This window comes from Chiloscyllium punctatum, chromosome 7, assembly GCF_047496795.1.
Source record: "Chiloscyllium punctatum isolate Juve2018m chromosome 7, sChiPun1.3, whole genome shotgun sequence".
Lineage (NCBI taxonomy): Eukaryota > Metazoa > Chordata > Chondrichthyes > Orectolobiformes > Hemiscylliidae > Chiloscyllium > Chiloscyllium punctatum.
Window position 1 is genome coordinate 135,565,629 of NC_092745.1, and position 27,830 is coordinate 135,593,458.

Below are 27,830 nucleotides of genomic sequence, written 5' to 3' on the forward strand. Positions count from 1 at the left end.
GCACTGTCGGAGGGTCAGTACTGAGGGAGTGCCACACTGTCAGAGGGTCAGTACTGAGGGAGTGCCACACTGTCAGAGGGTCAGTACTGAGGGAGTGCCACACTGTCAGAGGGTCAGTGCTGAGGGAGTGCCACACTGTCAGAGGGTCAGTACTGAGGGAGTGCCACACTGTCAGAGGGTCAGTGCTGAGGGAGTGCTGCACTGTCGGAGGGTCAGTACTGAGGGAGTGTCACACTGTCAGAGGGTCAGTGCTGAGGGAGAGAATAACTACAGAAGATCCCCCTGTTCCTCCGAGCTACCCAGTGTCCTGCCATTCATTAAATACTCTCTCATCGTGTTTCTTCTTCCAAAGTGCATCACCTCACATTTATCAGGGTTAAATACTATCTGCCACTGATCTGTCCATCTACCAACCCATCTATATCTTCCTGTAACCTGCAAACATCATCTTTGCTATCAACTGCTCAACCAATCTTGGTATCATCTGCAAACCTGCTTAACATTCCCCCAGCATTTTCATCTGTACAATATCAGTATATAACAAACAATAAGGGTCCCATTAGTGATCCTTGTGATACACCACTAGACACCAGTCACTCAAACAGCCTTCTCTCACTACTCTCTGTGTCCCATCACTCGGTCAGTTTCTGATCTATCTCGCCAACTTTCCTTTAATTTCTTTGACGCTCAATGTTGGTGACCTCACTGTGACTTGCTTCCTTTGCTGTTGTGTGATGTGATACTGTTTCATTGATATACTGTGTCCCCTCCCTCTGCCAGACTAGTTTAAACTCCTCCCAACAGCACTTGCAGACCTAGCTGCAAGGATATTGGTCTCACTGTGATTCAGGTGCAGACCCTGCTTTCTGAACTTGCCCCACCTTCCCCAGAAATGGTCCTAGTGATCCAGAAATCCAAAACCCTTCTGCGCCCACTGACTCTTGAGCCACACATTCATCTACATAGAACATAGAACATAGAACATAGAACAATACAGCACAGAACAGGCCCTTCGGCCCACGATGTTGTGCCGAACTTCTATCCTAGATTAAGCACCTATCCATGTACCTATCCAAATGCCGCTTAAAGGTCGCCAATGATTCTGACTCTACCACTCCCACGGGCAGCGCATTCCATGCCCCCACCACTCTCTGGGTAAAGAACCCACCCCTGACATCTCCCCTATACCTTCCACCCTTCACCTTAAATTTATGTCCCCTTGTAACACTCTGTCCTATTTTCTGATTTCTAAACTTGCAGACATTATGACCATCAAGGTCCTGCTTTTGAATCTATTGCCTCGTTCCCTGTACAGCTCCTTCAGTTGGAAGGATAGGAGCATGTTTCCTTGTGTCTGGGCCAAGACCTGTTCTCGTTCTACATCTCTAAAATCATTTATCTGGTCGCATTCTCATTACTGCTTGCTCATGAGATCTCATTGTGCAGTAATTGCCTGTGGCGTTTCCTACATTCAGACATTTCTTGTGGACAGTAAGCCACCCTCTGACTGTGAAGTGAGTTTGAGATTGGTCGGAAATGGGGAACACCATAATCATGTTGTTTTCCTTTCTCCCTGTGTCCAAATGCTGCTGGATGTTTCTCATCTGAGAATCTGTTGGGACAGACTCTCTCTCTGCCTGCACACTCGTTGGCTTGTTAGCAAACCGCCCACCAGAACCAGGTTGAAACTTGCTTCACTCACAAGTTACTTTGAAAACAATTCAACTCTCTCAACTCCCGCAGCCAAAATTAAAAGCTCTTGCAGTTTCAAACCTTCTGGGATTGGATTGTGTTTCAGTCGCTGTCACTGTTTAAATTACTTGATCCTCAGGGTGAGTGTCCCTGACAGGGCTACTGTTTATTACCCACCCCTAGTTAGAACATAGAACAGTACAGCATAGAACAGGCCCTTCAGCCTACAATGTTGTGCCGACCATTGATCCTCATGTATGCACCCTCAAATTTCGGTGACCATATGCATGCCCAGGAGTCTCTTAAATGTCCCCAATGACCTCGCCTCCACAACTGCTGCTGGCAACACATTCCATGCTCTCACAACTCTCTGTGTAAAGAACCCGCCTCTGACATCCCCTCTATACTTTCCGCCAAACAGCTTAAAACTATGACCCCTCGTGTTCGTCATTTCTGCCCTGGGAAATAGTCTCTGGCTATCGACTCTATCTATGCCTCTCATTATCTTGTATACCTCAATTAGGTCCCCTCTCCTCCTCCTTTTCTCCAATGAAAAAAGTCCGAGCTCAGTCAACCTCTCCTCAGAAGATAAGCCCTCCAGTCCAGGCAGCATCCTGGTAAACCTCCTCTGAACCCTCTCCAAAGCATCCACATCTTTCCTATAATAGGGCGACCAGAACTGGATGCAGTATTCCAAGTGCGGTCTAACCAAAGTTTTATAGAGCTGCAACAAGATCTCATGGCTCTTAAACTCGATCCCCCTGTTAATGAAAGCCATATGCTTTCTTAACAAAACCTGAGTTGCCCTGAGAAGGGGCTGTGAGCTACCTTCTGAAACCACCAGGAAATGAGCCTCGGAGGGCGGTGCATGAAAGACCGGAATCACACAGAGAGCTCTCCTGGGGAACAACAGTGGTTTTCCTTCCCAAACTGCAGTGATGGAGTTATAGCATCATCGAGTTTTACAGCACAGGAGGAGGCTATTTGACCCTTTGGGTCTGTACCAGCTCCTGAGTAAGCTGCCTGACTGCTCCCACTCTCCAGCCATATCCCTGCTGCCTTATAACTTCATCCCTTTCAAATAGATACCCAGTTCTCTTCTGAACCCCCACAATGGAACCCACCTCCCCCTCTCTCCCAGGCAGCACATTCCAAATCCCAACAACTCTCGCAGTAAAGACATTTCCCCTCACCTCACTCCTAGCTCCCTCACTGACAATCTTGCAATTTTGACCCCCAGTTATTGATATACCACCTCATGGAAACAGAATATTTACTTTATCCTGTACAATTCTTCATAATTTTGAACACCTCACAAAGGTCATTTCTTAATCTTCTCTGCTCCAATGAGAATAAGCCCAATCTCTCTCATCTTTCCTCATCCCTGGGATCATTCCAGTAAATCTCCTTTCAACTCTCTCTTCAGGATTTTAACATCCTTCCCTTAAATAAGGTGCCCAGAAGTGACCACACTGCTCCAAATCTGGTCTGACCAATGATTTGTCACAATGTTCCTGAAGTGTGCTGCCCGTTAGATAATGCACTGGGTCTGTTCCTGCATTGTGTGAAGTTGCTCCCCTCATTGGGCACTTTGATCATTTCAGTGTAACTGCAAATTGAATCTGGAAGTTAAAGAGCAGGCAACATTCCCCCTCCCACCCCTCCTGCTATTCCCTTCCCCCACACCCCCCGCTATTCCCCCTCCCCCCGCCCACCCCCCACTATTCCCCCTCCCCCCGCCCACCCCCGCTATTCCCCTCCCCCACACCCCTCGCTATACCCCCTTCCCTCCCCCACACCCCCCGTTATTCCCCCTCCCCCACACCCCCCACTATTTCTCCTCCCCCACACCCCCCGTTATTCCCCCTCCCCCACACCCCCCACTATTTCTCCTCCCCCACACCCCCCGCTATTACCCCTCCCCACCCACCCACTCCCCCGCTATTCCCCCTTCCCATCCACCCCCCGCTATTCCCCCTCCCCCACACCCCCCCTATTCCCCCTCCACCACACCCCCCCACTATTCCCCCTCCCCCACAGCCCCCGCTACTCCCCCTCCACCACACCCCCCCACTATTCCCCCTCCCCCACAGCCCCCGCTACTCCCCCTCCACCACACCCCCCCACTACTCCCCCTCCACCACACCTCCCCACTATTCCCCCTCCCCAGCCCACCCCCTGCTATTCCCCTTCCCCAGCCCACTCCCTGCTATTCCCCCTCCCCGCCCATCCCTTGCTATCCCCCTCCCCCACAACCCCCGCTATTCCCCACCCCCCACCCACCCCCTGCTATTTCCCCTCCCCGCCCACTCCCACTATTCCCCCTCCCCCGCTATTCCCCCTCCCCGCTATTCCCCCTCCCCCGCTCACCCCCCGCTATTCTCCCTCCCCCGCCCCACACAGTGGGATTGCCTGGCAAGAGGCTGGAGAAACCAACCCCCTCCCTGCTGGTGCTTTTCCTACTGACCCACCTCCACCCACCTCATCTGCCCAAATGCCATGATGCATAAGAGACGCAGGGCCCTTCCCACACCCCAACCACCTGCCCTCTTCCCCCCCCCCCCCCCCCCCCCCCCCCAATCAAAGACCTGCACTGCCACCCATCCCCGTCCTGGTGCTGGAACTGCCTCTGTCTCGGTCTCTCGCTCTCGGTCTCTCGCTCTCGGTCTCTCGCTCTCTCTCTCTCTCTCTCTCTCTCTCTCTCGGTCTCTCTCTCTCTCTCTCTCTCTCTCCCTCTCTGTCTCTTTCTCTCTGTCTCTTTCTCTCTGTCTCTTTCTCTCTGTCTCTTTCTCTCTGTCTCTTTCTCTCTGTCTCTCTCTCTCTGTCTCTCTCTCTCTCTCTCTCTCCCTCCCTCCCTCCCTCCCTGAATGCAGGGGATAGTTGGAGCTTCAGAGACTGGGAGAGAGAGATTCCTATTTGTTGAAGATTACTGAGGGTGAATGAGACAATGACATGTTTGAATCTGGGTAAGTGGGATGGGGAACGATTTGCGAGAGGTAGGGGTCTAGGAACAGGAGTAGACCTTTCAGCCCCTTGAGCATGTCCCACGATTCAATAAGATCATGGAAGATCTGTGGCCCAACTCCCTCTTCTCCTAACTCCCTCTTCTAACTCCCTCTAACTCCTAACTGCTTGAACCTATAGTCATTGGCAGTCTTGCTTAATAAAACTGTCAGATTTAAATTTAACAATTGAATTAGCATCAACTGCTGTTTGAGGAAGACAGTTCCAAACCTAAATTACTCTGTGTATGTGCAGAACATCTCTCCTGAACACTCCGACCCTAATTCTCAGACGATGCCCCTGTTCTAGAATCCCCAACCAGTGGAAGCAGTTTATTTTTATCGATTCTGTCTGTCCCTGCTAATATCCTAAATACCTCAATTAGATCACCTCTTCAAAGAAGGTTGCACGAATCTGCATAAAGAAATATTTGGACAGCTGACAGCAAACCTGGTCAAATAGGCAGCCTCTCAGGAATATTTGAAAAACATGGAGGGAAGGAGGGACAGCGTGAGGTTTAAGGGATGAATCCCTGAGATTAGGACCCAGAGAGCTGAAGGCACCCCCACTGGTGATCGAGTTACAGGGACAGAGGATGATTCCCACTAGTGCCTGACCACAGAGCGCAGTCTCAGGCTCCATGGGATCAGCATTCCTGTTGGATTTCACAATCTGTTTCCACTTGTTGTCACTTGTGAGTTCTTCAGCTGAACTGAGATAACTGGCTCTCAGACAGACTCTGAATAGATGGTTAGATATCGAATGAGCTCTGGAGATTTAATCTCCCACTAATCATGTTTTAACTTGAAAAACAGAATTCTTTGTTCTTCAGAAGCATGTTCCGCATGTTCCCACAGTTGGTAACAAGTTGAAGTGAGAACAGGAATGTCAGAACAGGAGGAGGCCCTTCAGTCCCTCAGGCTGTTCTGTCATTCAATGATGTCATTGCTGATCTGGGACCTCATTATACACTCCTGCCCCTGCCTCAGTAATGACTGAATACTTCTCTATAATAAATGTCCATCAATCTCAGGGTTAAATTGAAAATGGCATCCAACATCAATTGCTGACTGTGGGAGAGAATTCCAAGCTCTATCTTGGGTGGAGTTATTTTCCCAATTTCTCTTCTGAACAATCAAGGTTTCTTTCTGACATCATGGAAGCAGTTCTTCAACACATTTGTTTCAGCAATGCTCCCCCTTCCTAGATTCTCCACCCAGTCCATCTGCCCGATCTGTTTGCCTTAATTATTTTCAGAACTTTGGTCAAATTGTCTCTTAGCTTTCTAATTTCCCAGTTTGTGTGATAAGTCACTGATAGCTCAGGTGTGATCTGGTGAATCTGTCTGGTTGTTTGTCCTGTTGTATGAAGTAATGGTCTGAAGGACCTTCATATTAAATCTGATGAAACTGCACCTAATTGGATAAGCTCTCACCGTCATTAAATGGAGAATTAGAGATTTAGCACAAATGTGTTGTCTCTGGTTCTTCATTGAGTTCAACAGCATTGGCAGAGGCCCTTCAGCCCACTATGTCCATGCTGGTCACCAAGACTAGTCAGCACTAGTTCTTTTATCCAGCACAAAACCTGAATCGTTCTATGCTATGGCACTTCAGGTGGTTATCTAAATAATTCTTCAGTGTTGTAACAGACTCTGTCTCTACCAATCTTTCAGTCAGTGCATTCCAGTTACAAAACACACTCGAGGTGAAATAAATCCTCCTTAAATCCCCTCTAAACCCTTTAACTTAATTCTGTGCACCCTAGTTATTGACCCTCCCGATGCACCCTGAAATCCATCAGACATCAAACCAACTGAGCTAACAATTCCCTGGCTCAACCTCCTCGGTAGCTCCCACCTCCTCAAACTCTCTTCTCACCTGAGACATGGTGACCCTCAGAGGTCACTATTCCATCCTCATCCGTATGTTTATCCAATGACCATTTAAATGCCCTTAGATTTGGTGAGTCTACCACTGTCATTCCGTGAAAAAAATAAGTATACGGTTTTGGATACTGTTGATGGGGACGACTTACCAGGGGTATGCAGTGGGGCCCAGGTCTCTGGCACAGAGCCTGTCCCTGTTGCACAGAAGGGAAGGAGGGAAAGGAGGAGAGTGTTAGTCATTGGGGACTCAATAGTTAGAGGCTCAGATAGAAGGTTTGTTGGGAACGAACGAGACTCACAGTTGGTGTGTTGCCTCCCAGGGTCCGTGATGTCTCGGATCGTATCTTTGGGGGTCCTGAAGGGAGAGGGTGACCAGCCTCAAATCGTTGTCCATGTAGGTACCAATGACATTGGTAGAAAGAGGGATAGGGATATAAGGCAGGATTTCAGGGAGCTAGGGTGGAAGCTGAGAGCTAGAACAAACAGAGTTGTTATCTCTGGATTGTTACCTGCGCCACGTGATAGTGAGGCAAGGAACAGGGAGAGATATCAGCTGAACACGTGGCTGCAAGGATGGTGCAGGAGGGAGGGTTTCAGGTTTTTGGATAATTGGGGCTAATTGAGGGGTGATAGATTTAAGACAGATGTCAGAGGCAGGTTCTTTACTCAGAGAGTGGTAAGGGTGTGGAATGCCCTCCCTGCTAATGTAGTTAACTCAGGGACATTAGGGAGATTTAAACAATCCTTAGATAAGCACATGGATGATTTTGGGATAGTGTAGGGGGACGAGCTGAGAATAGTTCACAGGTTGACGCAACATTGAAGGGCATGTTCTGCACTGTATTGTTCTATGTTCTATGTTCAGGCAGGGTGTTCCACACCCCTACTACTCTCTGAGTAAAGAAACTACCTCTGACATCTGTCCTATGTCTATTAACCCTCAATTTAAAGCTATGCTCTTCTTGATAGCCATCACTATCTGAGGAAAAAGGCTCTCACTGTCCACCCTATCTAACCCTCTGATTATCTTATAGATATAGATCTATAGATAGTTTTATTAATAATCTTCTAATAACATAAAGAGTAGACCAAAGTGCTGTAACTACGAGTACTGTCAATGATGTGAAACCACAAAACCTCACGGGGTGATGCACTGCCTAGTTAGGACAATAGATTTTTACATTTGTAAAACTATATAGTAAAGTAGCCGCCAGTGGAAAAGACAGCTAAACCATTCTGAGGGGAAATTTGTAACACAGCCAATTGGAGTTTGACAGAACTTTGTAAAGCAATGGACATCTCGTTAAAGTTAAGCTTTGTATAGGTCTGAGTGTCTCTGTTCTATCAGATCAATCAATATGGCTCAGGAAGCAACAGATACAGTCGCCAGAAATGAGGTTACATGCTCCAGATGAAGTAACTCTCAACAGCAAGGGGAGCCTTCAAAACAACGACACTTCAGAGGTGATTCTGAAAGGAAGGATTTATATGTATTTGATCAGAGCTAGTCAGCATGGCTTAGTACAAGGAAAACCGTGTCTCACAAACCTTGACTGAGGTTTTTAATAAAGTAACCAAAAAGATTAATGAGGGCAGAGTTGTAAATGTGGTCTACTCGGAAAACTGAAAAACTCCAGATGCTGCAAATCTGAAGCAAAAACAGAAGTTGCTGGAAAAGCTCAGTAAGTCTGGCAGTATCTGTGAAGAGAAATCAGAGTTAATGTTTCAGGTTCTTCAAAGGGTCACTGGAGCTGAAACATTAACTCCGATTTCTCTCCATGGATGCTGCCAGACATACTGAGCTTTTCCAGCAATTTCTGTTGTTTACTTGGACTTTTGTAAAGCCTTTGACAAGGTCCTGTGTGATAAACTGATTACATAAAGTGAGATTGCATGGATTCAGGGTGAACTTGCTGATTGCACACAGAATTGGCTCAATGGCAGGAAACAGTGTGTGGTGGTGGAGAGTTGTGTTTCAGACTGGACACTGTGACCAGTCGTGTTCAACAGGGATCGGAGCTGGCTCCACTTCAGTTTGTCATTTATATAAATGATTTGGATGAGAATATATGAGGCACGGTTCTAAGTTTTTGCATGACACCAAAATTGGTGAATAATGGGCAGTGAAGAAGGTTATCTAAGATTACAAAGGGATCTTGGTCAATTGGGTCAATGGGCTGAGGAGCGGCAAATGGAGTTTAATTTAGATAAATACGAGGAGCTGCATTTTGGTAAAACAAACCAGGGCAAGATTTATACAGTTAATGGAAGGGCCCTGGATAATGTTGTAAAACAGAGAGGCCTCAGGGTTCAGGTACACAGTGTGCTCCAGGTAGACAGGGAGGTTAGGAAGATGTTCAGCATGCTTGCCTTCATTACTCAGATCATTGAGTATAGGAGTTGGGACATCATGTTGAGGTTGGACAGGATGTTGATGAGGCCTCTTCTGGACCAGTCTATAGAGTTCAGGTCGTCCTGCTTTAGGAGGGATATTATTAAACGGGGTCTGGCTGGGATGCTCTTCGGAGGACCTGTGAGGACTCAATGGGCAGAATGGCCTGCTTCCACACATTATGGATGCAGTGAGCCAGGAGAAGAAATGTTTCCACTCAGTGAGTGGTCAGAATCTGGTTTGTACTGCCTGAGAGTGTGGTGCAGGCAGCAACAATGGGAGCTTTCATAAAATAATTGGTTACCTGACGCTGAAGAAAACACAGACTGTGGATATGGAGGCGGTCATGGTGGGGAGAGGGGGGGGGGGGGGTGGGGGGGAGTTCGCTGTGACACAAAGTGCGTTGTTCTTTCAGAGAGCAAGCACAAAACGACGGGCTGAATGGCCTGCTGTGTTATTTAGGGATTCGGTGTTACCTGACTGACACTGCCTGTTTGTTTCCAGGGTTACCGAAGATGCAGGTGGTGAGGAGATACAATGGAACCCCTCAGCCGCCAGGGAACACAGGCCCTGCCTTACACATACAGCTCGGGGACATCCTCGAGGTGATCTGTGCTGAAGCTCACTCCACCTGGTGGCAGGTAGGACACCCTTCTCCTGAGAGACCACCTGAGATAATAGCTCCATCTGTAACAACAGCTCCCCAAACATTCCGGATCCAAATCCCACTCCAGGGAATTCACCACAAACTCCAGACAGACACTCACAGTATCACTAAGACAGTCTCACAGTGTGAGTGGGTCAGTGCTGAGGGAGTGCTGCACTGTCAGAGGGTCAGTGCTGAGGGAGTGCTGCACTGTCAGAGGGTCAGTGCTGAGGGAGTGCCGCACTGTCAGAGGGTCAGTGCTGAGGGAGTGTCGCACTGTCAGAGGGTCACTGCTGAGGGAGTGCCGCACTGTTAGAGGGTCAGTACTAGGGAGTGCCGCACTGTCAGAGGGTCAGTGCTGAGGGAGTGCCGCACTGTCGGAGGGTCAGTACTGAAGGAGTGCCGCACTGTTGGAGGGTCAGTACTGAGGGAGTGCCGCACTGTTGGAGGGTCAGTGTTGAGGGAGTGCTGCACTGTCAGAGGGTCAGTACTGAGGCAGTGCTGCACTGTCGGAGGGTCAGTACTGAGGGAGTGCTGCACTGTCAGAGGGTCAGTGCTGAGGGAGTGCTGCACTGTCAGATAGTCAGTGCTGAGGGAGTGCTGCACTGTCAGAGGGTCAGTACTGAGGCAGTGCTGCACTGTCGGAGGGTCAGTGTTGAGGGAGTGCTGCACTGTCGGAGGGTCAGTACTGAGGGAGTGCCGCACTGTCGGAGGGTCAGTACTGAGGGAGTGCTGCACTGTCGGAGGGTCAGTGCTGAGGGAGTGCCGCACTGTTGGAGGGTCAGTGTTGAGGGAGTGCTGCACTGTCAGAGGGTCAGTGTTGAGGGAGTGCTGCACTGTTGGAGGGTCAGTGTTGAGGGAGTGCTGCACTGTCAGAGGGTCAGTGCTGAGGGAGTGCCGCACTGTTGGAGGGTCAGTGTTGAGGGAGTGCTGCACTGTTGGAGGGTCAGTGTTGAGGGAGTGCTGCACTGTCAGAGGGTCAGTGCTGAGGGAGTGCCGCACTGTTGGAGGGTCAGTGTTGAGGGAGTGCTGCACTGTCAGAGGGTCAGTGCTGAGGGAGTGCCGCACTGTCAGAGGGTCAGTGCTGAGGGAGTGCCGCACTGTTGGAGGGTCAGTGCTGAGGGAGTGCTGCACTGTTGGAGGGTCAGTGTTGAGGGAGTGCTGCACTGTTGGAGGGTCAGTGTTGAGGGAGTGCTGCACTGTCGGAGGGTCAGTACTGAGGGAGTGCTGCACTGTCAGAGGGTCAGTACTGAGGGAGTGCCGCACTGTTGGAGGGTCAGTGTTGAGGGAGTGCTGCACTGTCAGAGGGTCAGTGTTGAGGGAGTGCTGCACTGTTGGAGGGTCAGTGTTGAGGGAGTGCTGCACTGTCAGAGGGTCAGTGCTGAGGGAGTGCCGCACTGTTGGAGGGTCAGTGCTGTGGGAGTGCCGCACTGTTGGAGGGTCAGTGTTGAGGGAGTGCTGCACTGTTGGAGGGTCAGTGTTGAGGGAGTGCTGCACTGTCAGAGGGTCAGTGCTGAGGGAGTGCCGCACTGTTGGAGGGTCAGTGTTGAGGGAGTGCTGCACTGTCAGAGGGTCAGTGTTGAGGGAGTGCCGCACTGTCAGAGGGTCAGTGCTGAGGGAGTGCCGCACTGTTGGAGGGTCAGTGCTGAGGGAGTGCTGCACTGTTGGAGGGTCAGTGTTGAGGGAGTGCTGCACTGTTGGAGGGTCAGTGTTGAGGGAGTGCTGCACTGTCGGAGGGTCAGTACTGAGGGAGTGCTGCACTGTCAGAGGGTCAGTACTGAGGGAGTGCTGCACTGTCAGAGGGTCAGTACTGAGGGAGTGCCGCACTGTTGGAGGGTCAGTGTTGAGGGAGTGCTGCACTGTCAGAGGGTCAGTACTGAGGGAGTGCTGCACTGTCAGAGGGTCAGTACTGAGGGAGTGCTGCACTGTCAGAGGGTCAGTACTGAGGGAGTGCCGCACTGTTGGAGGGTCAGTGTTGAGGGAGTGCCGCACTGTTGGAGGGTCAGTGTTGAGGGAGTGCTGCACTGTTGGAGGGTCAGTGTTGAGGGAGTGCCGCACTGTTGGAGGGTCAGTGTTGAGGGAGTGCTGCACTGTCAGAGGGTCAGTACTGAGGGAGTGCCGCACTGTTGGAGGGTCAGTGTTGAGGGAGTGCTGCACTGTTGGAGGGTCAGTGTTGAGGGAGTGCCGCACTGTTGGAGGGTCAGTGTTGAGGGAGTGCTGCACTGTCAGAGGGTCAGTACTGAGGGAGTGCCGCACTGTTGGAGGGTCAGTGTTCAGGGAGTGCTGCACTGTCAGAGGGTCAGTGCTGAGGGAGTGCCGCACTGTTGGAGGGTCAGTGTTGAGGGAGTGCTGCACTGTCAGAGGGTCAGTACTGAGGGAGTGCCGCACTGTTGGAGGGTCAGTGTTCAGGGAGTGCTGCACTGTCAGAGGGTCAGTGCTGAGGGAGTGCCGCACTGTTGGAGGGTCAGTGTTGAGGGAGTGCTGCACTGTCAGAGGGTCAGTGCTGAGGGAGTGCTGCACTGTTGGAGGGTCAGTACTGAGGGAGTGCTGCACTGTCAGAGGGTCAGTACTGAGGGAGTGCTGCACTGTCAGAGGGTCAGTACTGAGGGAGTGCCGCACTGTCAGAGGGTCAGTACTGAGGGAGTGCTGCACTGTCAGAGGGTCAGTACTGAGGGAGTGCTGCACTGTTGGAGGGTCAGTGTTGAGGGAGTGCTGCACTGTCAGAGGGTCAGTACTGAGGGAGTGCCGCACTGTTGGAGGGTCAGTGTTGAGGGAGTGCTGCACTGTTGGAGGGTCAGTGTTGAGGGAGTGCCGCACTGTTGGAGGGTCAGTGTTGAGGGAGTGCTGCACTGTTGGAGGGTCAGTGTTGAGGGAGTGCCGCACTGTTGGAGGGTCAGTGTTGAGGGAGTGCTGCACTGTCAGAGGGTCAGTGTTGAGGGAGTGCCGCACTGTTGGAGGGTCAGTGTTGAGGGAGTGCTGCACTGTTGGAGGGTCAGTGTTGAGGGAGTGCCGCACTGTTGGAGGGTCAGTGCTGAGGGAGTGCTGCACTGTTGGAGGGTCAGTGCTGAGGGAGTGCTGCACTGTTGGGGTTAGTTGTCTGTTTTGAGGCTGGGTATTGTGGATGTGAAAAAAAAACAGTCTGATAATGACCATGATGTCATTGTCAATATTTATTATAAACCCATCCCGGTTTGTGAATGTCCGTTAGTGAAGGAACCATCACCGGGTCTGGGCTATATGTGACCCCAGACCCACAGCAAGGTGGGTGACTATCAACTACTCTCTGGGAGGACTCGGGATCAGCAATTAATACTCCTCCAGCCTGTGGTGGTCATATCCGATGAACTGTCACAAAATGTCAGGAATTCCAGGAATGGTTTGAGAAGGATGTGCTGCAACATTACGTTTCCAGTTGAGTGAGAAATGAGTTAGCTAGTTTTGAGAAGATTTGGATCTCAGGTTGAGGTTCTGGATGTAGTTTTGCTCGCTGAGCTGGAAGGTTCTGTTTCAGACGTTTTGTCACCATACGAGGTAACATCATCAGTGAGCCTCTGGATGAAGCACTGGTGACATGGCCTGCTTTCTATTTATGTGTTTGTGATTCCATGAGTAGGTGAGGTCATTTCTTGCAGTGACATCATTTCCTGTGGTGATGTCATTTCCTGTTATTTTTCTCAGTAGATGGTAAATGGGATCCCAACCAGAACTCTATCAACAAACTCATTGACTTGGCTCCCATTTACCACACCCTGAGAAAAATGACAGGAAATGATATCACCAACCCAAGGAAACCTAAACACAAATAGAAAAGGGGCAATGGCGCCAGTGCTTCATCTGGAGGCTCACTGATGATGTTACCCAGTATGGTGACGAAATGTCTGAAACCGAACCTTTTAGCTCAGCGAGCAAACCTACATCCTTGAGAAATGAGTCTCTGTGAGACCTTGTGTGGTTTGTATCAGGGATCTGCTGTCATTGGGAGATGGTCTCACAGACAGTGGTCACTGTCTCCATTTTCTTCCCTCAGTTGTCGTCAACCAGATTTGAACTTGTGTGGGTAAACCCCAATGGGTTTCAAATCCATCACCTTGGCCACTTGGCCACAATGACAGAACCACTGATTGATGTCTCCATCGGGTGAGCGGGGTAATGACAGACACCTGAGAAATTGCACAGTCATTAGCTCCTCAAGCAAGACTGAAAGCGATTTTCGGCCAATCCGTTTCATCTTGGTGATGGGACATCTTTCAGAAATCATCACCTGAGACTGAACTAATCAGTAATTCTTTAGCTGTGTGGTGTTCATTAAGCAAAGCCAATACGGATTTGATTAGGGGTGAACGGGTTTAATAAATTGGATTAAGCTTTTTGATAGCACAGGAGTTGACTCTGGTGGTGTGGTTAATGTAATCTATGTGGTTGTGTGAATTGTGTTTGACAATGTGCCCTACAGTGAGTGTGTCTCTGACATGTGGAAGGCAAGGGACAGCTGCAGCTGAGCGACAGGAAGCAGAGGGTAGCGACAATGGGTTGTTTCTCAGATTGGAGGAAGGTTGCTTTCGTGGTTCGCGAGGGCTCTGGACCAGATTGTTTTCCTCGATCATTGCCAGGGTCCACGTGGGAGTGGGCACAGCTCAGTCTTGACATTTCCAGGTGGCAGTAAACTTGGAGCGATTACAAATGGTGAGGAAGGCAGTGAGAGACTTCAAGAAGACGCAGACAGGCCGGTGGGACTGACAGGAGACATTTAAAGCAGAGAATTGTGAAAATTGTACATTTGTTTTGAAGAACAAGGAACTCCAATATCAGATAGAATAGAACAGCAATTAATTGTCATTTGTATTTAAGGGAATACACTGAGATGTGTGTAAGTTGCCCCAATTCTGTGCCAATTACAGAAATTATATTTAAAAAGTTTAGTGTAAGTTAGGAGCAAATATATCGACTGTTCCCTTCACCGCTCCTGGGTTCCTGGAGTGTCTATGGGGACACCACCTGTGAGGCTGCTAGTGGGATTTTCAGACTGGACCCACCACACTGCCATCACCAACACTGAGACCAACACCACAACATCACTGCAAGGACCACGAGGGACAGAGGAGACCCACCAAGTCACTGAGGCTGAAGCTGCCATGTGTAAAGGGAGTGCAGGAGCAGAGGGACCCCAATGGGTTAATGGACACACATGGTCGAAACTGGCAGCACAGCTTACAAACACGGTGTGTGAAGTGTACAGGACACCAGGCTTTAATAGTAAGAGGCAGAACTTCCTCTCCAGCAGGAGAATGACAAACCAGTACAGAGCCTCAACTGGACGGTTGTGACCAGTTTGCATGCATGGAATCCCTCCAATGTGGAAAGAGACCATTCGGCCCATCGAGTTTGCACTGACCCTCTGAAGAAAATCCCACCCAGACCCGCTCCCAATCCCCCAACTCTATCCCCATAACACGGCAGTTACCATGGCTACCCCAACCTGCTTTGCATAAACTTCTGATGGGTGTGGAGAACCTGCAGCTAGGCTTTAGGAAGGATGTGAAGGTACTGGAGAGTGTACAGTAAAGGCTCAGGAGAATAGCTGCAGTGATGAGGGCCCTCGGTTACAGATCAACACATCAGAGACCAGCAGAGGAGATTGGCAGAGACTGTGGAAGGATCAGGACTCAGATGGTCCAGAAGCTAAAAGCCATGTGGGAGGTGAGAAAGCTCCTCCATTTAGTGGGTGATTCCGATCTGGAGTAGACTGTCCTGATGGAGTGCTACCAGCAGGTCTGACTCAGCCTTGCAAGAGGAAGGCAGATTCTTATCTGAAGGAAATGGACTTGCAAAACTAGGGCAAGGATTGGGGGGGGAGGGGGGGGGAAGGGGTGCTAAAACTGACTGAAACCTGTTTGTAAGATTCAGAAAGGACGCAATGGTCTAACTTGCCTCTTTTTATCCCACAAACAGATGATATTAACAACTTTGTACCTTGCAGTATCCTGGTTTGTGTATATGATTGTGTCTTATTACATCTGTGTCTGTCTGAGGGTGAGATCCTGTGTCTGTATAATCCTGTGTGTTTGAGAAAATGTTCACGTGTGCGAGTGTCTGTCTCAGAGTGCTCCTTTTTATTCATTCAGGGGATGTGGGTGTTGCTGGTTAGGCCAGCATTTATTGCCTATCCCTAATTGCCCAGAGGGCAGTTAGGAGTTAACCCCATTGCTGTGGGTCTGGAGTCACATGTAGGCCAGACCAGGTAAGGATGGCAGTTTCCTTCCCTAAAGGGCTTTCGTGACCCAATGGGTTTTCCTAACAATTGACAGTGGATTCATAGACATCATTAGACTCTTATTCCACATTTTTATTGAATTTAAATTCCACCAAGTAACTGTGTGTCTGTGTATGTTTCTGTGATTTTGGCTCATTGTGTTAGTTAAATATCTCTGTCCTTGTTTCAGGGTAAAAATCTGACAACAAGGGAAATTGGATTTTTTCCGAGTGACTCAGTGAAGCCCTTGCCCTGTGTAAGTAAATACATTGCCCACTTCCCCAATATCCATGACAGCAACAATGGTCAGACCTTTAGGGTCTGTCAGAGAGACAGGGGTTACAAAGCCAGGGATGTGAGAGGGAGAGGACAGGAAATCTGTCCCTTTAGTGTTGGTGGGAGAGGGGTCAGCAGTACAGCCCCTGGCAATGACCCCAGGGATGGGGCAGCACAGTGTCAATGTGCTGGGAGCTGATTTTCGGGGATTACTGTTCACTGACTCGTGATTGTCATTCTGTCCACAGGTCCCCAAACCCACGGATTACTCTGGATTCCCATGGTATGTACTTGTGGTAAACAGACGGTCAAATCAATTCCTGGTAAAAACAAGGAGTGTTTGATGTTCTGAGATTTCTGACCAACGAAGTAAATTAAGAGGCGAGAATTGATTGGAGTTCATGAGTTGCTTGGCCCAGTTTCGATAGGCACGAGCTGAGGGGATGGGAGCCATTGTTGGGCAAGTTAATGAGCTCGTTGCTGTTAGGATTCTCCTGTGAACAGATCAGGTCCTCCCTGACCAGCTGCCCCACTGTGTCCAGGTCAGGAAACCCTGCAGAGCTTGACCTCCAAGGGACAGATTCCAGAGTGATCTGGGGATCAATATTCCAGTGTGATCCAGGGATTACTATTCCAGAGTGATCCAGGGATCAATATTCCAGTGTGATCCAGGGATCAATATTCCAGAGTGATCCAGGGATCAATATTCCAGAGTGATCGTGGGTAATCATTGGAGTAGACTCCAGGGGGAGACAGTGGAGGCTGTTCATGTTAATTCTTTCCAATGGAAATGAGAGTGATTTCTCTCAGGACACCACATATTGGGCTCCAGGATCTGAGTAATTGGAGATGTGACGTGTGGAGATTATAGCGAGTTCAGGAGGAACAGGGGACTTTGGATCGATGGTTCCAAAGCTCTCCCCCATTGAGTGGTGTGGGGGGATCCGCACCTCATGACTGGCTCAATGGGAGATGCAAACTCTGGTCACAGACTTCGTTATCATTGGGTGATGTGGCTACCCGGTGAGTGGTTCACAGGAAGAGAGAAGGAGTTGGTCTGTTATCGATGAAATCCTCAGATTCTGAAATAAATATCGATTTCAAGAGAGAAAGTGAGTATCCCATGAGCAGGGTATTTTAATGAATATATGATTTGCCTGTTACCTCCGATAACAGGCGAAACTGCAGGTGGATGTTGTGGTGTTAAAAATCCAACAGACACTTGTTATAACCATCTTTTACAAAAACATTACACTTCTCAGACACACAAGTATCTGGGTTACACAACAGAGCCATGTTCTTCCGGTAGAGTCATATGCCGCACTGTCAGAGGGTCAGTACTGAGGGCGTGCCGCAGTGTCGGACGGTCAGTACTGAGGGAGTGCCGCACTGTCGGACGGTCAGTGCTAAGGGAGTGCCACACTGTCAGAGGGTCAGTACTGAGGGAGTGCCGCAGTGTCGGACGGTCAGTACTGAGGGAGTGCCGCACTGTCGGACGGTCAGTGCTGAGGGAGTGCCACACTGTCAGAGGGTCAGTGCTGAGGGAATGCCGCAGTGTCGGACGGTCAGTACTGAGGGAGTGCCGCACTGTCGGACAGTCAGTACTGAGGGAATGCCGCACTGTCGGACGGTCAGTACTGAGGGAGTGCCACACTGTCAGAGGGTCAGTACTGAGGGAATGCTGCAGTGTCGGACGGTCAGTACTGAGGGAGTGCCGCACTGTCAGACGGTCAGTGCTGAGGGAGTGCCACACTGTCAGAGGGTCAGTGCTGAGGGAGTGCCGCACTGTCAGAGGGTCAGTACTGAGGGAGTGCCGCACTGTCAGAGGGTCAGTGCTGAGGGAGTGCAGCACTGTCAGAGGGTCAGTGCTGAGGGAGTGCCGCACTGTCAGAGGGTCAGTACTGAGGGAGTGCCGCACTGTCAGAGGGTCAGTGCTGAGGGAGTGCCACACTGTCAGAGGGTCAGTACTGAGGGAATGCCGCACCGTCGGATGGTCAGTGCTGAGGGAGTGCCGCACTGTCAGAGGGTCAGTGCTGAGGGAGTGCCGCACTGTTAGAGGGTCAGTGCTGAGGGAGTGCCGCACTGTCAGAGGGTCAGTGCTGAGGGAGTGCAGCACTGTCAGAGGGTCAGTGCTGAGGGAGTGCCGCACTGTCAGAGGGTCAGTGCTGAGGGAGTGCCGCATTGTCAGAGGGTCAGTGCTGAGGGAGTGCCGCACTGTCAGAGGGTCAGTATACTGAAGACATTTGTTATTTGAACAAAGAAAATTTACAGCCCAAGAACAGGCCCTTTGGCCCTCAAGCCTGAGCCAATCCAAATCCACTGTCTAGACCTGTCGCCCAATTCCTAAGCATCTGTATCCCTAAGCATTGGGTGGGGGCCTCTATAATACACTCCTCAGTGTGTCTGCCTTTGTTTATTCCTAAATTCTATCCACAAATCCTCAATTAATGCGATACTGTGTTTCTACGTTAATATTGAAACACTCCATCTGCCACTTCTCCGCCCAACTCTCCAGTCTATCTATATCCTCCTGTATTCTCTAACAGTCCCTTATGCTTTCTGCTACTCCACCAATCTTCGTGTCATCTGCAAACTTGCTGATCATACCAACAGTGCCCTCTTCCAGATCATTTATGTATATCACAAACAACAGTGGCCCCAGCACTGACCCCTGTGGAACACCACTGGTCACCTTTCTCCATTTCGAGAAACTCCCTTCAACTACTACTCTCTGTCTCCTGTTGCTCAACCAGTTCTTTATCCACTGAGCTAGAACACCCTGCACACCATGTGACTTCACTTTCTCCATTAGTGTACCATGGGGAACCTTACCATGGGCGGCACGTTGTCACTGCTGCCTCACAGCGCCTGAGACCCGGGTTCATTTCCCGCCTCAGGCGACTGACTGTGTGGAGTTTGCACGTTCTCCCCGTGTCTGCGTGGGTTTCCTCCGGGTGCTCCGGTTTCCTCCCACAGTCCAAAGATGTGCAGATCAGGTGAATTGGCCATGCTAAATTGCCCGTAGTGTTAGGTAAGGGGTATGGGTGGGTTGCGCTTCGGCGGGGCGGTGTGGGCTTGTTGGGCCGAAGGGCCTGTTTCCACACTGTAAGTAATCTAATCTAATCTAATCTAATCTTACTAAAGTCCATGTATATGACACCAACAGCCCTTCCTTCATCTATCAACTTGGTCACTTCCTCAAAGAACTCTATTAAGTTGGTAAGGCACGATCTCCCCTGTTGCCTATCACTGATAAGCCCATTCTTTTCCAAATATAAATAGATCCTATCCCTCAGTATCTTCTCCACAACGTTCCCACCACTGACGTCAGGCTCACTGGTCTGTAGTTACCCAGAATATCCCTACTATCCTTCTTGTACAGGGGGACAACATGAGCAACCCTCCAGTCCTCCAGCACCTCACCTATGTTTGAGGATGCTACAAAGATATCTGTCAGGGCCCCAGCTATTTCCCCTCTCACCTCCCTCAGCAACCTGAGATAGATCCCATCTGTTCCTGGGGATTTGTCCACCTTAATAACCTCTAGCCTACCCAACACACCTTCCCTACTTATGTCAACGTGATCCAGACTAATCAAACTTCTATCTCTAATCTCAACATTCATCATGTTCCTCTCCTCAGTGAACACTGATGCAAAGTAATCATTCAGAATCTCACCCATTCTCTCAGGTTTAACACACAGCCTTCCTTCCTTATCCCTGAGTGGACCAATCCTTTCTCTAGTTACCTGCTTGCTTCTTATATAAGAATATAAGGCTTTGGGGTTCTCCTTAATTCTGCTCGCTGAAGCTATTCCATGACCCCTTTTAGCCCGCTTGATTCCTCATTTAAAACCTGCCCTACTCTCCCGATATTCCTCTAGGACCTGTTCTTTTCTTAGCTGCCTGGACCTTATGTACGCTTCCCTTTTCCTCTTGGCTAGTCATACAATTTCTCCTGTCACCCACAGTTCACGAATCTTGTCCTTCCTATCCCTTGTATTCAACGGGATATGCCTGTCCTGCACTATCTTTAACCTATTTTTGAAAACCTCCCACATCTCAAATGTGGACTTCCCTTCAAATAGCTGTGTCCAATCTACATTTCCCAGGTCCTGTCTAATTTTGATATTCTTGGCCTTGGCCCAGTTTAGTACTCTTCCCTTAGGACCTCTCTCATCTTTGTCTACGAGTATTCTAAAACTTACAGAATTGTGGTCACTGTTCCCAAAGAAATCCCCCATCGTAACTGCTACCACCTGGCCTGGCTCATTCCCCAGTACCAGGTCCAATACGGCCCCTTTCCTCGTCGGACTATTCACATACTGCTCTAGACAACTCTCCTGGAGGGTATTAATAAGTGAGTGTTCGAAGATTGTGATGTTTGTGCTGAGATATTAAACCCCTTCCCCCCCCCCCCCTCCCCCCCTCCCCCCCTCACACCTGGAGTTAAAATATGAGACAACTGCAGTTTAAGGTGAGTTCGTGCCCCCTGGTGACCTGTTTGATATATATCCCAGATGGAGTATCATTTATAAACAGCCTTTCTCAATGTCAGAATGATTTGTGGGATGTTGCTATGCACAATTCTTCTATTGATTTTCACATAATGACAGGGAATTTGTTGGCAGTGAGTCCTTTAAGGAATCTGAAGGTGTCGAAAGGTGCTAGGGAAACGCAAGTCTTTCTTGGCTGATTGTGAAAATCATTCCAGCTCCATCCAATCACTAAAGCTGTTTCTGTCACTGATCAGGTACGCAGGGCCAATGGAACGGCTGCAAGCCGAGAATGAGCTGATCAACCGTGGAAGCAGCACCTTCCTAATCCGACAGAGAGTGAAGGAGTGTGGGGAGTATGCCATCAGTGTGAAGTGAGTTGTTCCTGTGTCCACTGTCCCCCCTCTGAAACGTCGACTTAAAGAAAAGAGAATTAGCTCAGGGTCGGCTCATTGGGACGTTGAAGTGAATTCATCAAGAATTACAACACAAAAAAAAACCCCAATCTAAAACAGGGCATGCTATTGGTAAAGGGGCTGGAGGAGTGGAGGGAGTTGGGTGGGTGTGTGCACAGATGGTTGAATGTGGTGGAGCTGTTCTCTGCTGAGTGATTCTATGACAGGCAGAGATTATCTTAACCTTGCAACCCTTTATTCTGAGATTATTGCCTCTAGTCCTAGACTCTCCCACAAGACGAAACAACCTTTTCACAAGACAGAGATGGGGAGGCATGTCTTCTCTCAGACAGTAGTGAATCTTTGTAATTCATTACTGCAGAGGACACAAACCATATTCAAGGCTGAGAGAGAGAGAGGGGGAGATGTTTAATCAGGAAGAGACTCAGGGTTATGGGGAAAAGGCAGGAAAGTGAAGTTGAGGATGATCAGGTCAGCCATGATCTCACTGAATAGCAGAGCGGACTTGATGGGCTGAATGGTCTATTGCTGCTACTACAATTTCTACGTTTGTTTATGAATATCTATTATATCCTTCATTAAAAAAGACTCAAATGTTTTCCCAATAACAGCCTTTACGCTCATTGACCTACTGTTACTTTGTCTTCTCTTTATAAATAAAGGGGTGACATTGGGCAGTTTTCTAACCCTCCGTGATTTTGCAGAGTTGAAGGATTCCTGGCAGATTATTCCCAGCTTCTACTCTCTCTGTAGCCACCTCCTTTAATATCCTCGGACACACACCTTCAGCTCCAGGGAACTTGTCAGCCTTTAACCCTATTAGTTCCTCAAACACTTTCTCTTGTGTGTCTAGTTTTCTTGTTGCTTTGGGAGAAATAAGATTTCAAAGAGATTTGAAGATGCTAAGGGTGTTGGAGAGGGTAAATATGGTCTCAACCTTTCCCCTTGTTGGAGAATCTGTGGGTAAATAAAAAAGATAAATACTAATCAATCCAATCGGGAAATAAATATTCGGAAAATGGTTTAAAGCCTCTGCCCATAGAGGCGGGTGAGGGCAATAGATAATTGCAGGTGGGAATTGCAAAAGGAACAGGGAATGAGGAAGAGTGAGATGGCATACTGAAAATGCAAAGGGTTTGGTGTGAACAGTAAATGCCAGTACAGAGTTAATGGGCCAAGTGGCCTGTAGGCTTTATCCTCATCGCAATTCTGTTGAATGGTAGTTTGAGGGTCTTGAAGGATTAACAGGTGATTGTTTTGTATGTCTGATTCTATCTGCCTCACATCCATCACTTACTCTCTGAGCAGGTACAACAATGAGGTAAAACACATCAAAATCATTTCCAGAGATTCATCCTTTCACATCGCTGAGAATAAGCGATTCCATGCTTTAACCGTGAGTAATCTTCCACCCAAATACCTGGCTTCAGAAATAATTATCTTTCTGTATTCGGTGCGGGGACCCGGGTGTTCTGGCTGGGCCAGTGTTAATTGCCCATCCCTAGTTGCCCTTGAGGAGGTGGTGAACTGTCTTCATGAACTGGTGCAGTCCATGTGCTGTACGTAGACCCACAATACCATTAAGAAGAAGGTACCGTCAGTTCTGATATAATGCGATAGTTTCATTCTCGTGTGAACTCGTGTTCTAAGAAAATCACGCAATAGCCACGCCATTTAAACTAATGGGGCTGGAATCACATTACAGCCAATATTGGTAAATAAAGTTCATGTTCTGCAAATAACATTCTAAATTCTTCAACTGCGTTAAGACCAATTTGTATTGAAGAAACACACTATAGCAGAACTAACTTGTGCCAGGAACAATGCTGAAGGAACAATGATATATTTCCAAGTCCCAATGGTGAGTGTTTTGGAGGGCAACTTGCAGGGGAGGTGTCCCATGTATCTGCTGCTCTTGTCCTTCTAGATGGAAGTAGCCGTGGGTTTGGAAGGTGTTGTTGAAGGATCCTAGGTGAATTCCTGCAGTGCATCGTGTAGCCAGCATGCACTGCTGCTAATGAGCATTGGAATCATGTTTATTTTCCCGAGAGTCGAGATGAATAGGAAAGAGGGAAGGGTGATGCCAGCGAAATGGAGGTATTGTATCTGATTGGCTCTCTGGGTATTCCGAGACTGATGGATGGTTGGTTGGTTACTGATCTCTAGTGTCCTGGACTCCTCCAGTGTCCGGCATGATGAATATTCCTGGGGTCTCCTGCTCTGGTCACTCACTCCCTGAACATGGAGCACACTGATCGTGTGAACACAGTCACCATTTTCTTCAGAGTGAGGAACTTGTGGCATGTGTGAAAGCTGATTGTTCACATCTGCGAAGGTGCAGGAGATGTGGCCTGGCCCCTGGTGTTTTCCATGATAGAGTAAAACATGCTGTAAAACAATGTTAACATTGAGAAGGAGCTGAGCACAGTGTGTCATGCTGTATCTGATGTCATTTCCATGAATTGCGTATGGGGGTGGAAGGAGAGGTCAGTTTCCGAGCTCTGAGAAGCCCTCGAATGTTATACCCTGTGGGATTGTAGAGTGTGCGATGCCATTAAACATGCCTGATTTCACTGTTATTACACCAAATGCAATGTTTAAAATAGCAAAGAACTGTTGGGAATAAAAGTCAGTTCCAAGACAGGAGACAGAAAAGCGAATTGAGCAGCTCTTTCAAAGGGCACAATGGGCCGATTGGTCTCATTATGCCCTTTCACGTTTTGATCGTGTAATATACCTGGTGATTCCACACATTAATGACCAATGTGTTATTTATTCACAGGAACTTGTTGAATATTACAAATATCATTCTCTGAAAGAAGGGTTCCGGTCCCTGGACACTACCCTACGTTACCCGTACAAAGACCCCGAGGATGGCCCGATCCAAAGAGCTCACCATGGGCGGGGTCACTGTGAGTACTTACACCACTTGGTCCCTGTGATCTAAACAGCTCAGCTGGTGGAATCGATCCCAGTAGATCAGGTCCTCCCTGACCAGCTGCCCCACTGTGTCCAGGTCAGGAAACCCTGCAGAGCTTGACCTCCAAGGGACAGATTCCAGAGTGATCCAGGGATCAATATTCCAGAGTGATCCAGGGATCAATATTCCAGAGTGATCCAGGGATCAATATTCCAGAGTGATCGTGGGTAATCATTGGAGTAGACTCCAGGGGGAGACAGTGGAGGCTGTTCATGTTAATTCATTCCAATGGAAATGAGAGTGATTTCTCTCAGGACACCACATATTGGGCTCCAGGATCTGAGTAATTGGAGATGTGACGTGTGGAGATTATAGCGAGTTCAGGAGGAACAGGGGACTTTGGATCAATGGTTCCCAAAGATCTCCCCCATTGGGAGATGGAGGGGGTTCCTCTCCTTTTGTCTGGGCTCAATGACAGATGGAGCTCTCTGATTGGTCACGGACTCCATCATGATTGGGTCTATCGATCTTCTCTGTATCATTTCAGTTTACTAAATGTGCTACTGAAGGGGAGGTGGTGGCCAGATAGTATCATTGTCAGACCATTATTTCAGAGATCAAGATTAATGTTCTAGGGACCCAGGTTCAATCTGCTGGATCAAACGGTGAAATTTGAGTCTCATAAGAATTTAAGAGTCTAATGATGTCAATTGTTAGTCAACCCCCATCTGGGTCACTCATGTCCTTTAGGGAAGGAAACTGCCATCCTTACCTGGTCTGGCCTACATGTGACTCCAGACCCCCAGCAATGTGGGTGACTCTAAACTGCCCTCTAGGATGGGTAGTTAATGCTGGCCTCACCAGCTGGTGGATGGTGAGTGGGATCAATCCAAGTGTTCCCAGATTTGTGATTCCTATTGTTGTATCAGCCAGAGCTGTCAGTGATGGTGCCAGTAAAACAGGGAATGGGCCAGAGGCTGGAATGGGAGGAGGCTGCAGAGAGTTGTAGGGTTAGAGAGAGAGTCAAGGCTAAGGAGAAATTTAAAGAATGAGGAAAATTTTAAATTCAAACCACTGTTGGTTAAGGTTTAATGATCTATACAGAGCAGTGATGTGAGGGTGAAACACAGATGTCAGTGATGAGGGTGAAACAGACACACCAGTGTAGAGATAAACATTTTACAAATTAAATACAATTGAGGGAATGACTTTATTAACAAATTGATTCAGCCCAGTCTGTTTGACCTTTTGTTAATGTTTGCTCAGTTGTGAGAGTTTTCCCATGGTGCTGCTGTAACTAATTTCTTTTCTCTTTCGTTCCTATCTCAGCTGCTTCTATGCTCTGTGGGCTCTCATTTGTAAATCCTGCTGGTTTCAGCTTTCTACCTCCTTCCTCGACACCCTTCTGGTCAGGTACAGCTTGCCTCTCTAATTCCTCTGCTTTAATCTCTGACTTTGTTTGACGACCATTTGCTGTTTTTCAGGGAGAGATTAGCCTGAGATTCAGATCAAAAATCCGCTGTACAGCATCAACCCAATGCCTCAAGGTGTCTATATGCTCTTCCTCCATTGCTCTATCCTCATCACACTCCCTTTCCTAATCACTCTCTCCATCACGCTCACTCTCTCTCGATCTCCTCATTACTCTCTCCTGATCCCTCTCTCCACCGTGCTCTGTCTCTCTCTCTCTCTCTCTCTATCCCCGTCACATGACACCAGGTTATAGTCCAACAGGTTTATTTGAAATCACAAGCTTTTGGAGCTCTGCTCCTTTGTCAGGTGAAGGGAAGGATGCAGGCACAGAATTTATAGTCAGAGAGAACGATGTACAAATGCAGTGAGTGGACTGTTGACGGGTTGAATAATAAATCTCTGCAGGTGATCAAGTGTCAACAGCTGAATAGTGACTGAAGGGATGACCAAAACTAAGCATAAGCTGGTGCTGGAGACAAACCAAATGGCTGGCATAAAGTGATAGGCATAAGTATGCCAAGGGACTAACCAAAGTAACAAGTAATCCAAAACTGTACTAAGTAATTAAGGTAGAGAGATCATTTTTTTGAGGATGCGACCAGTCGAGTGGACAATGGTGAATCAGTGGATGTTGTGTCTCTGGACTTTCAAAAGGCTTTTGACAAGTTTCCACATAAGAGATTAGGAAGGAAAAGTAAAGCTTATGGTATAGGAGGGAATGTAGTGATGTGGATAGAGTTAAAAATCACACAACACCAGGTTATAGTCCAACAGGTTTAATTGGAAGCACACTAGCTTTCGGAGCGACGCTCCTTCATCAGGTGATAGTGGAGGGCTCAATCCTAACACAGAATTTATAGCCAAAATTTACAGTGTGATGTAACTGAAATTATACATTGAAAAATTGATTGTCTGTTAAGCCTTTCATCTGTTAGAATACAGTGATAGTTTCACTTCTTTCATGTGTAAATCACAAAACCCTTTTTTTATAAAGTTGCATTCTCGGGTTAGCTGTTAACAATGGTGATAGCTAGACAATATGTTGAAGGTGTTAGCCCCCTGTGTTCTCTGTCTATGGCCTGATGTTTAGATTGATTCTAATCTAAAAAGTGAGATAACAGAGTTTACATAAATTCATGCAGTTTTTGAGCTCAGAGTTCTACATGAATGTATGCAGTTTTTGAGCAAAGTGCAATGTAACTCTGTAAGTACAAATTCACCCCATAAAACATATGTGTGCATGTGGGTCTTTGTCTGTCTGTGTGTGTGTGTCTGTTTGGGGTGGAGGTTGTGAGTGTGTGTAGTGAGTGCAGAGTGTCTTAGGTCTGTGAGGGGGTGCATGTGTGGGAGTGTGTGTGTCTATAAAGGTGTGTGTGGGTGTCTGTGTGCGCGTCTGTGTGTGTGTGTGTGTGTGTGTATAGTGCAATGGTGGTCACCTGTAGTGTGACATGAACCCAAGGTCCCGGTTGAGGTCCTCCCTATGGGGACCGAACTTAGCTATCAGCCTCTGCTCGGCCACTTTCCTCTGCTGCCTGTCCCGATATCCACCTTGGAGGATGGTCACCCGAAGGTCCGAGGCTGAATGCCCTGGGCCACTGAAGTTTTCCCCAACTGGGAGGGAACCCTCCTGTCTGTTGGTTGTTGTGTGGTGCCCATTCATCCGTTGTCGTAGCCTTTGCTTGGTTTCCCCAATGTACCATGCCTCCAGGCATCCTTGGCTGCAACGTATAAGATAGACAACGTTGGCTGAGTCACATGAGTACCTGCCATGTACAAGGTGGGAGGTGTTCCCACGTGTAATAGTGGTATCTATGTCCACAATCTGACACGTCTTGCAGCGTCCACCATGACAGGGTTGTATGGAGTTGTCCTGAGAGCCGGGCAGTTTGCTACGAACAATGATCTGTTTGAGGTTTGGCGGTTGTTTAAAGGCAAGTAGTGGAGGTTTGGGGAAGGTCTTGGTGAGGTGCTCATCCTCATTGATAATGTGTTGGAGGTCTTGTGTGATGTGTTGTGTGATTTTTAACTTTGTACACCCCAGCCCAACACTGGCGTCTCCAAATCATGTGGATAGAGAACTGCTTGGCAGACAGGAAGCAGGGGGTTGGAATATTGGGTCCTTTTCAGAGTGGCAGGCAGTGATGAGTGGGGTACCACAGGGGTCAGTGCTGGGACCCCAGCTGTTCACAAAATACCATTAGCGATTTGGATGAAGGAGTTGAATGCCATATTTCCAATGTGTAGATGACGCTAAGCTGGGTGGCAGTGTGTGCTGGGAGGAGGATGCTAAGAGGCTGCAGAGTGACCTGGACAGACTGGCTGAGTAGGCAAATACATGTGGATAAATGTGAGGTTACCCATATTGGTCACCAAAACAGG

The 27,830-nt window shown here is 48.5% G+C and overlaps 1 protein-coding gene across 2 annotated transcripts in view; it reads left to right on the top strand.

Annotated features, from left to right (window-relative positions):
- The window catches only part of LOC140480171 (guanine nucleotide exchange factor VAV3), a 167,368-nt gene that overhangs the window by 126,035 nt on the left and 13,503 nt on the right, over positions 1–27,830 (top strand). Inside the window, exons 19-25 of one of the 2 annotated variants that reach the window (XM_072574919.1) lie at positions 9,480–9,616; positions 16,062–16,127; positions 16,396–16,430; positions 20,900–21,016; positions 22,367–22,454; positions 23,841–23,970; positions 25,308–25,391. In XM_072574919.1, the coding sequence (XP_072431020.1) occupies positions 9,480–9,616; positions 16,062–16,127; positions 16,396–16,430; positions 20,900–21,016; positions 22,367–22,454; positions 23,841–23,970; positions 25,308–25,391 (657 nt within the window). The remainder of the gene's footprint in view (positions 1–9,479; positions 9,617–16,061; positions 16,128–16,395; positions 16,431–20,899; positions 21,017–22,366; positions 22,455–23,840; positions 23,971–25,307; positions 25,392–27,830) is intronic. The other variant, XM_072574920.1, reaches the window with a different exon arrangement.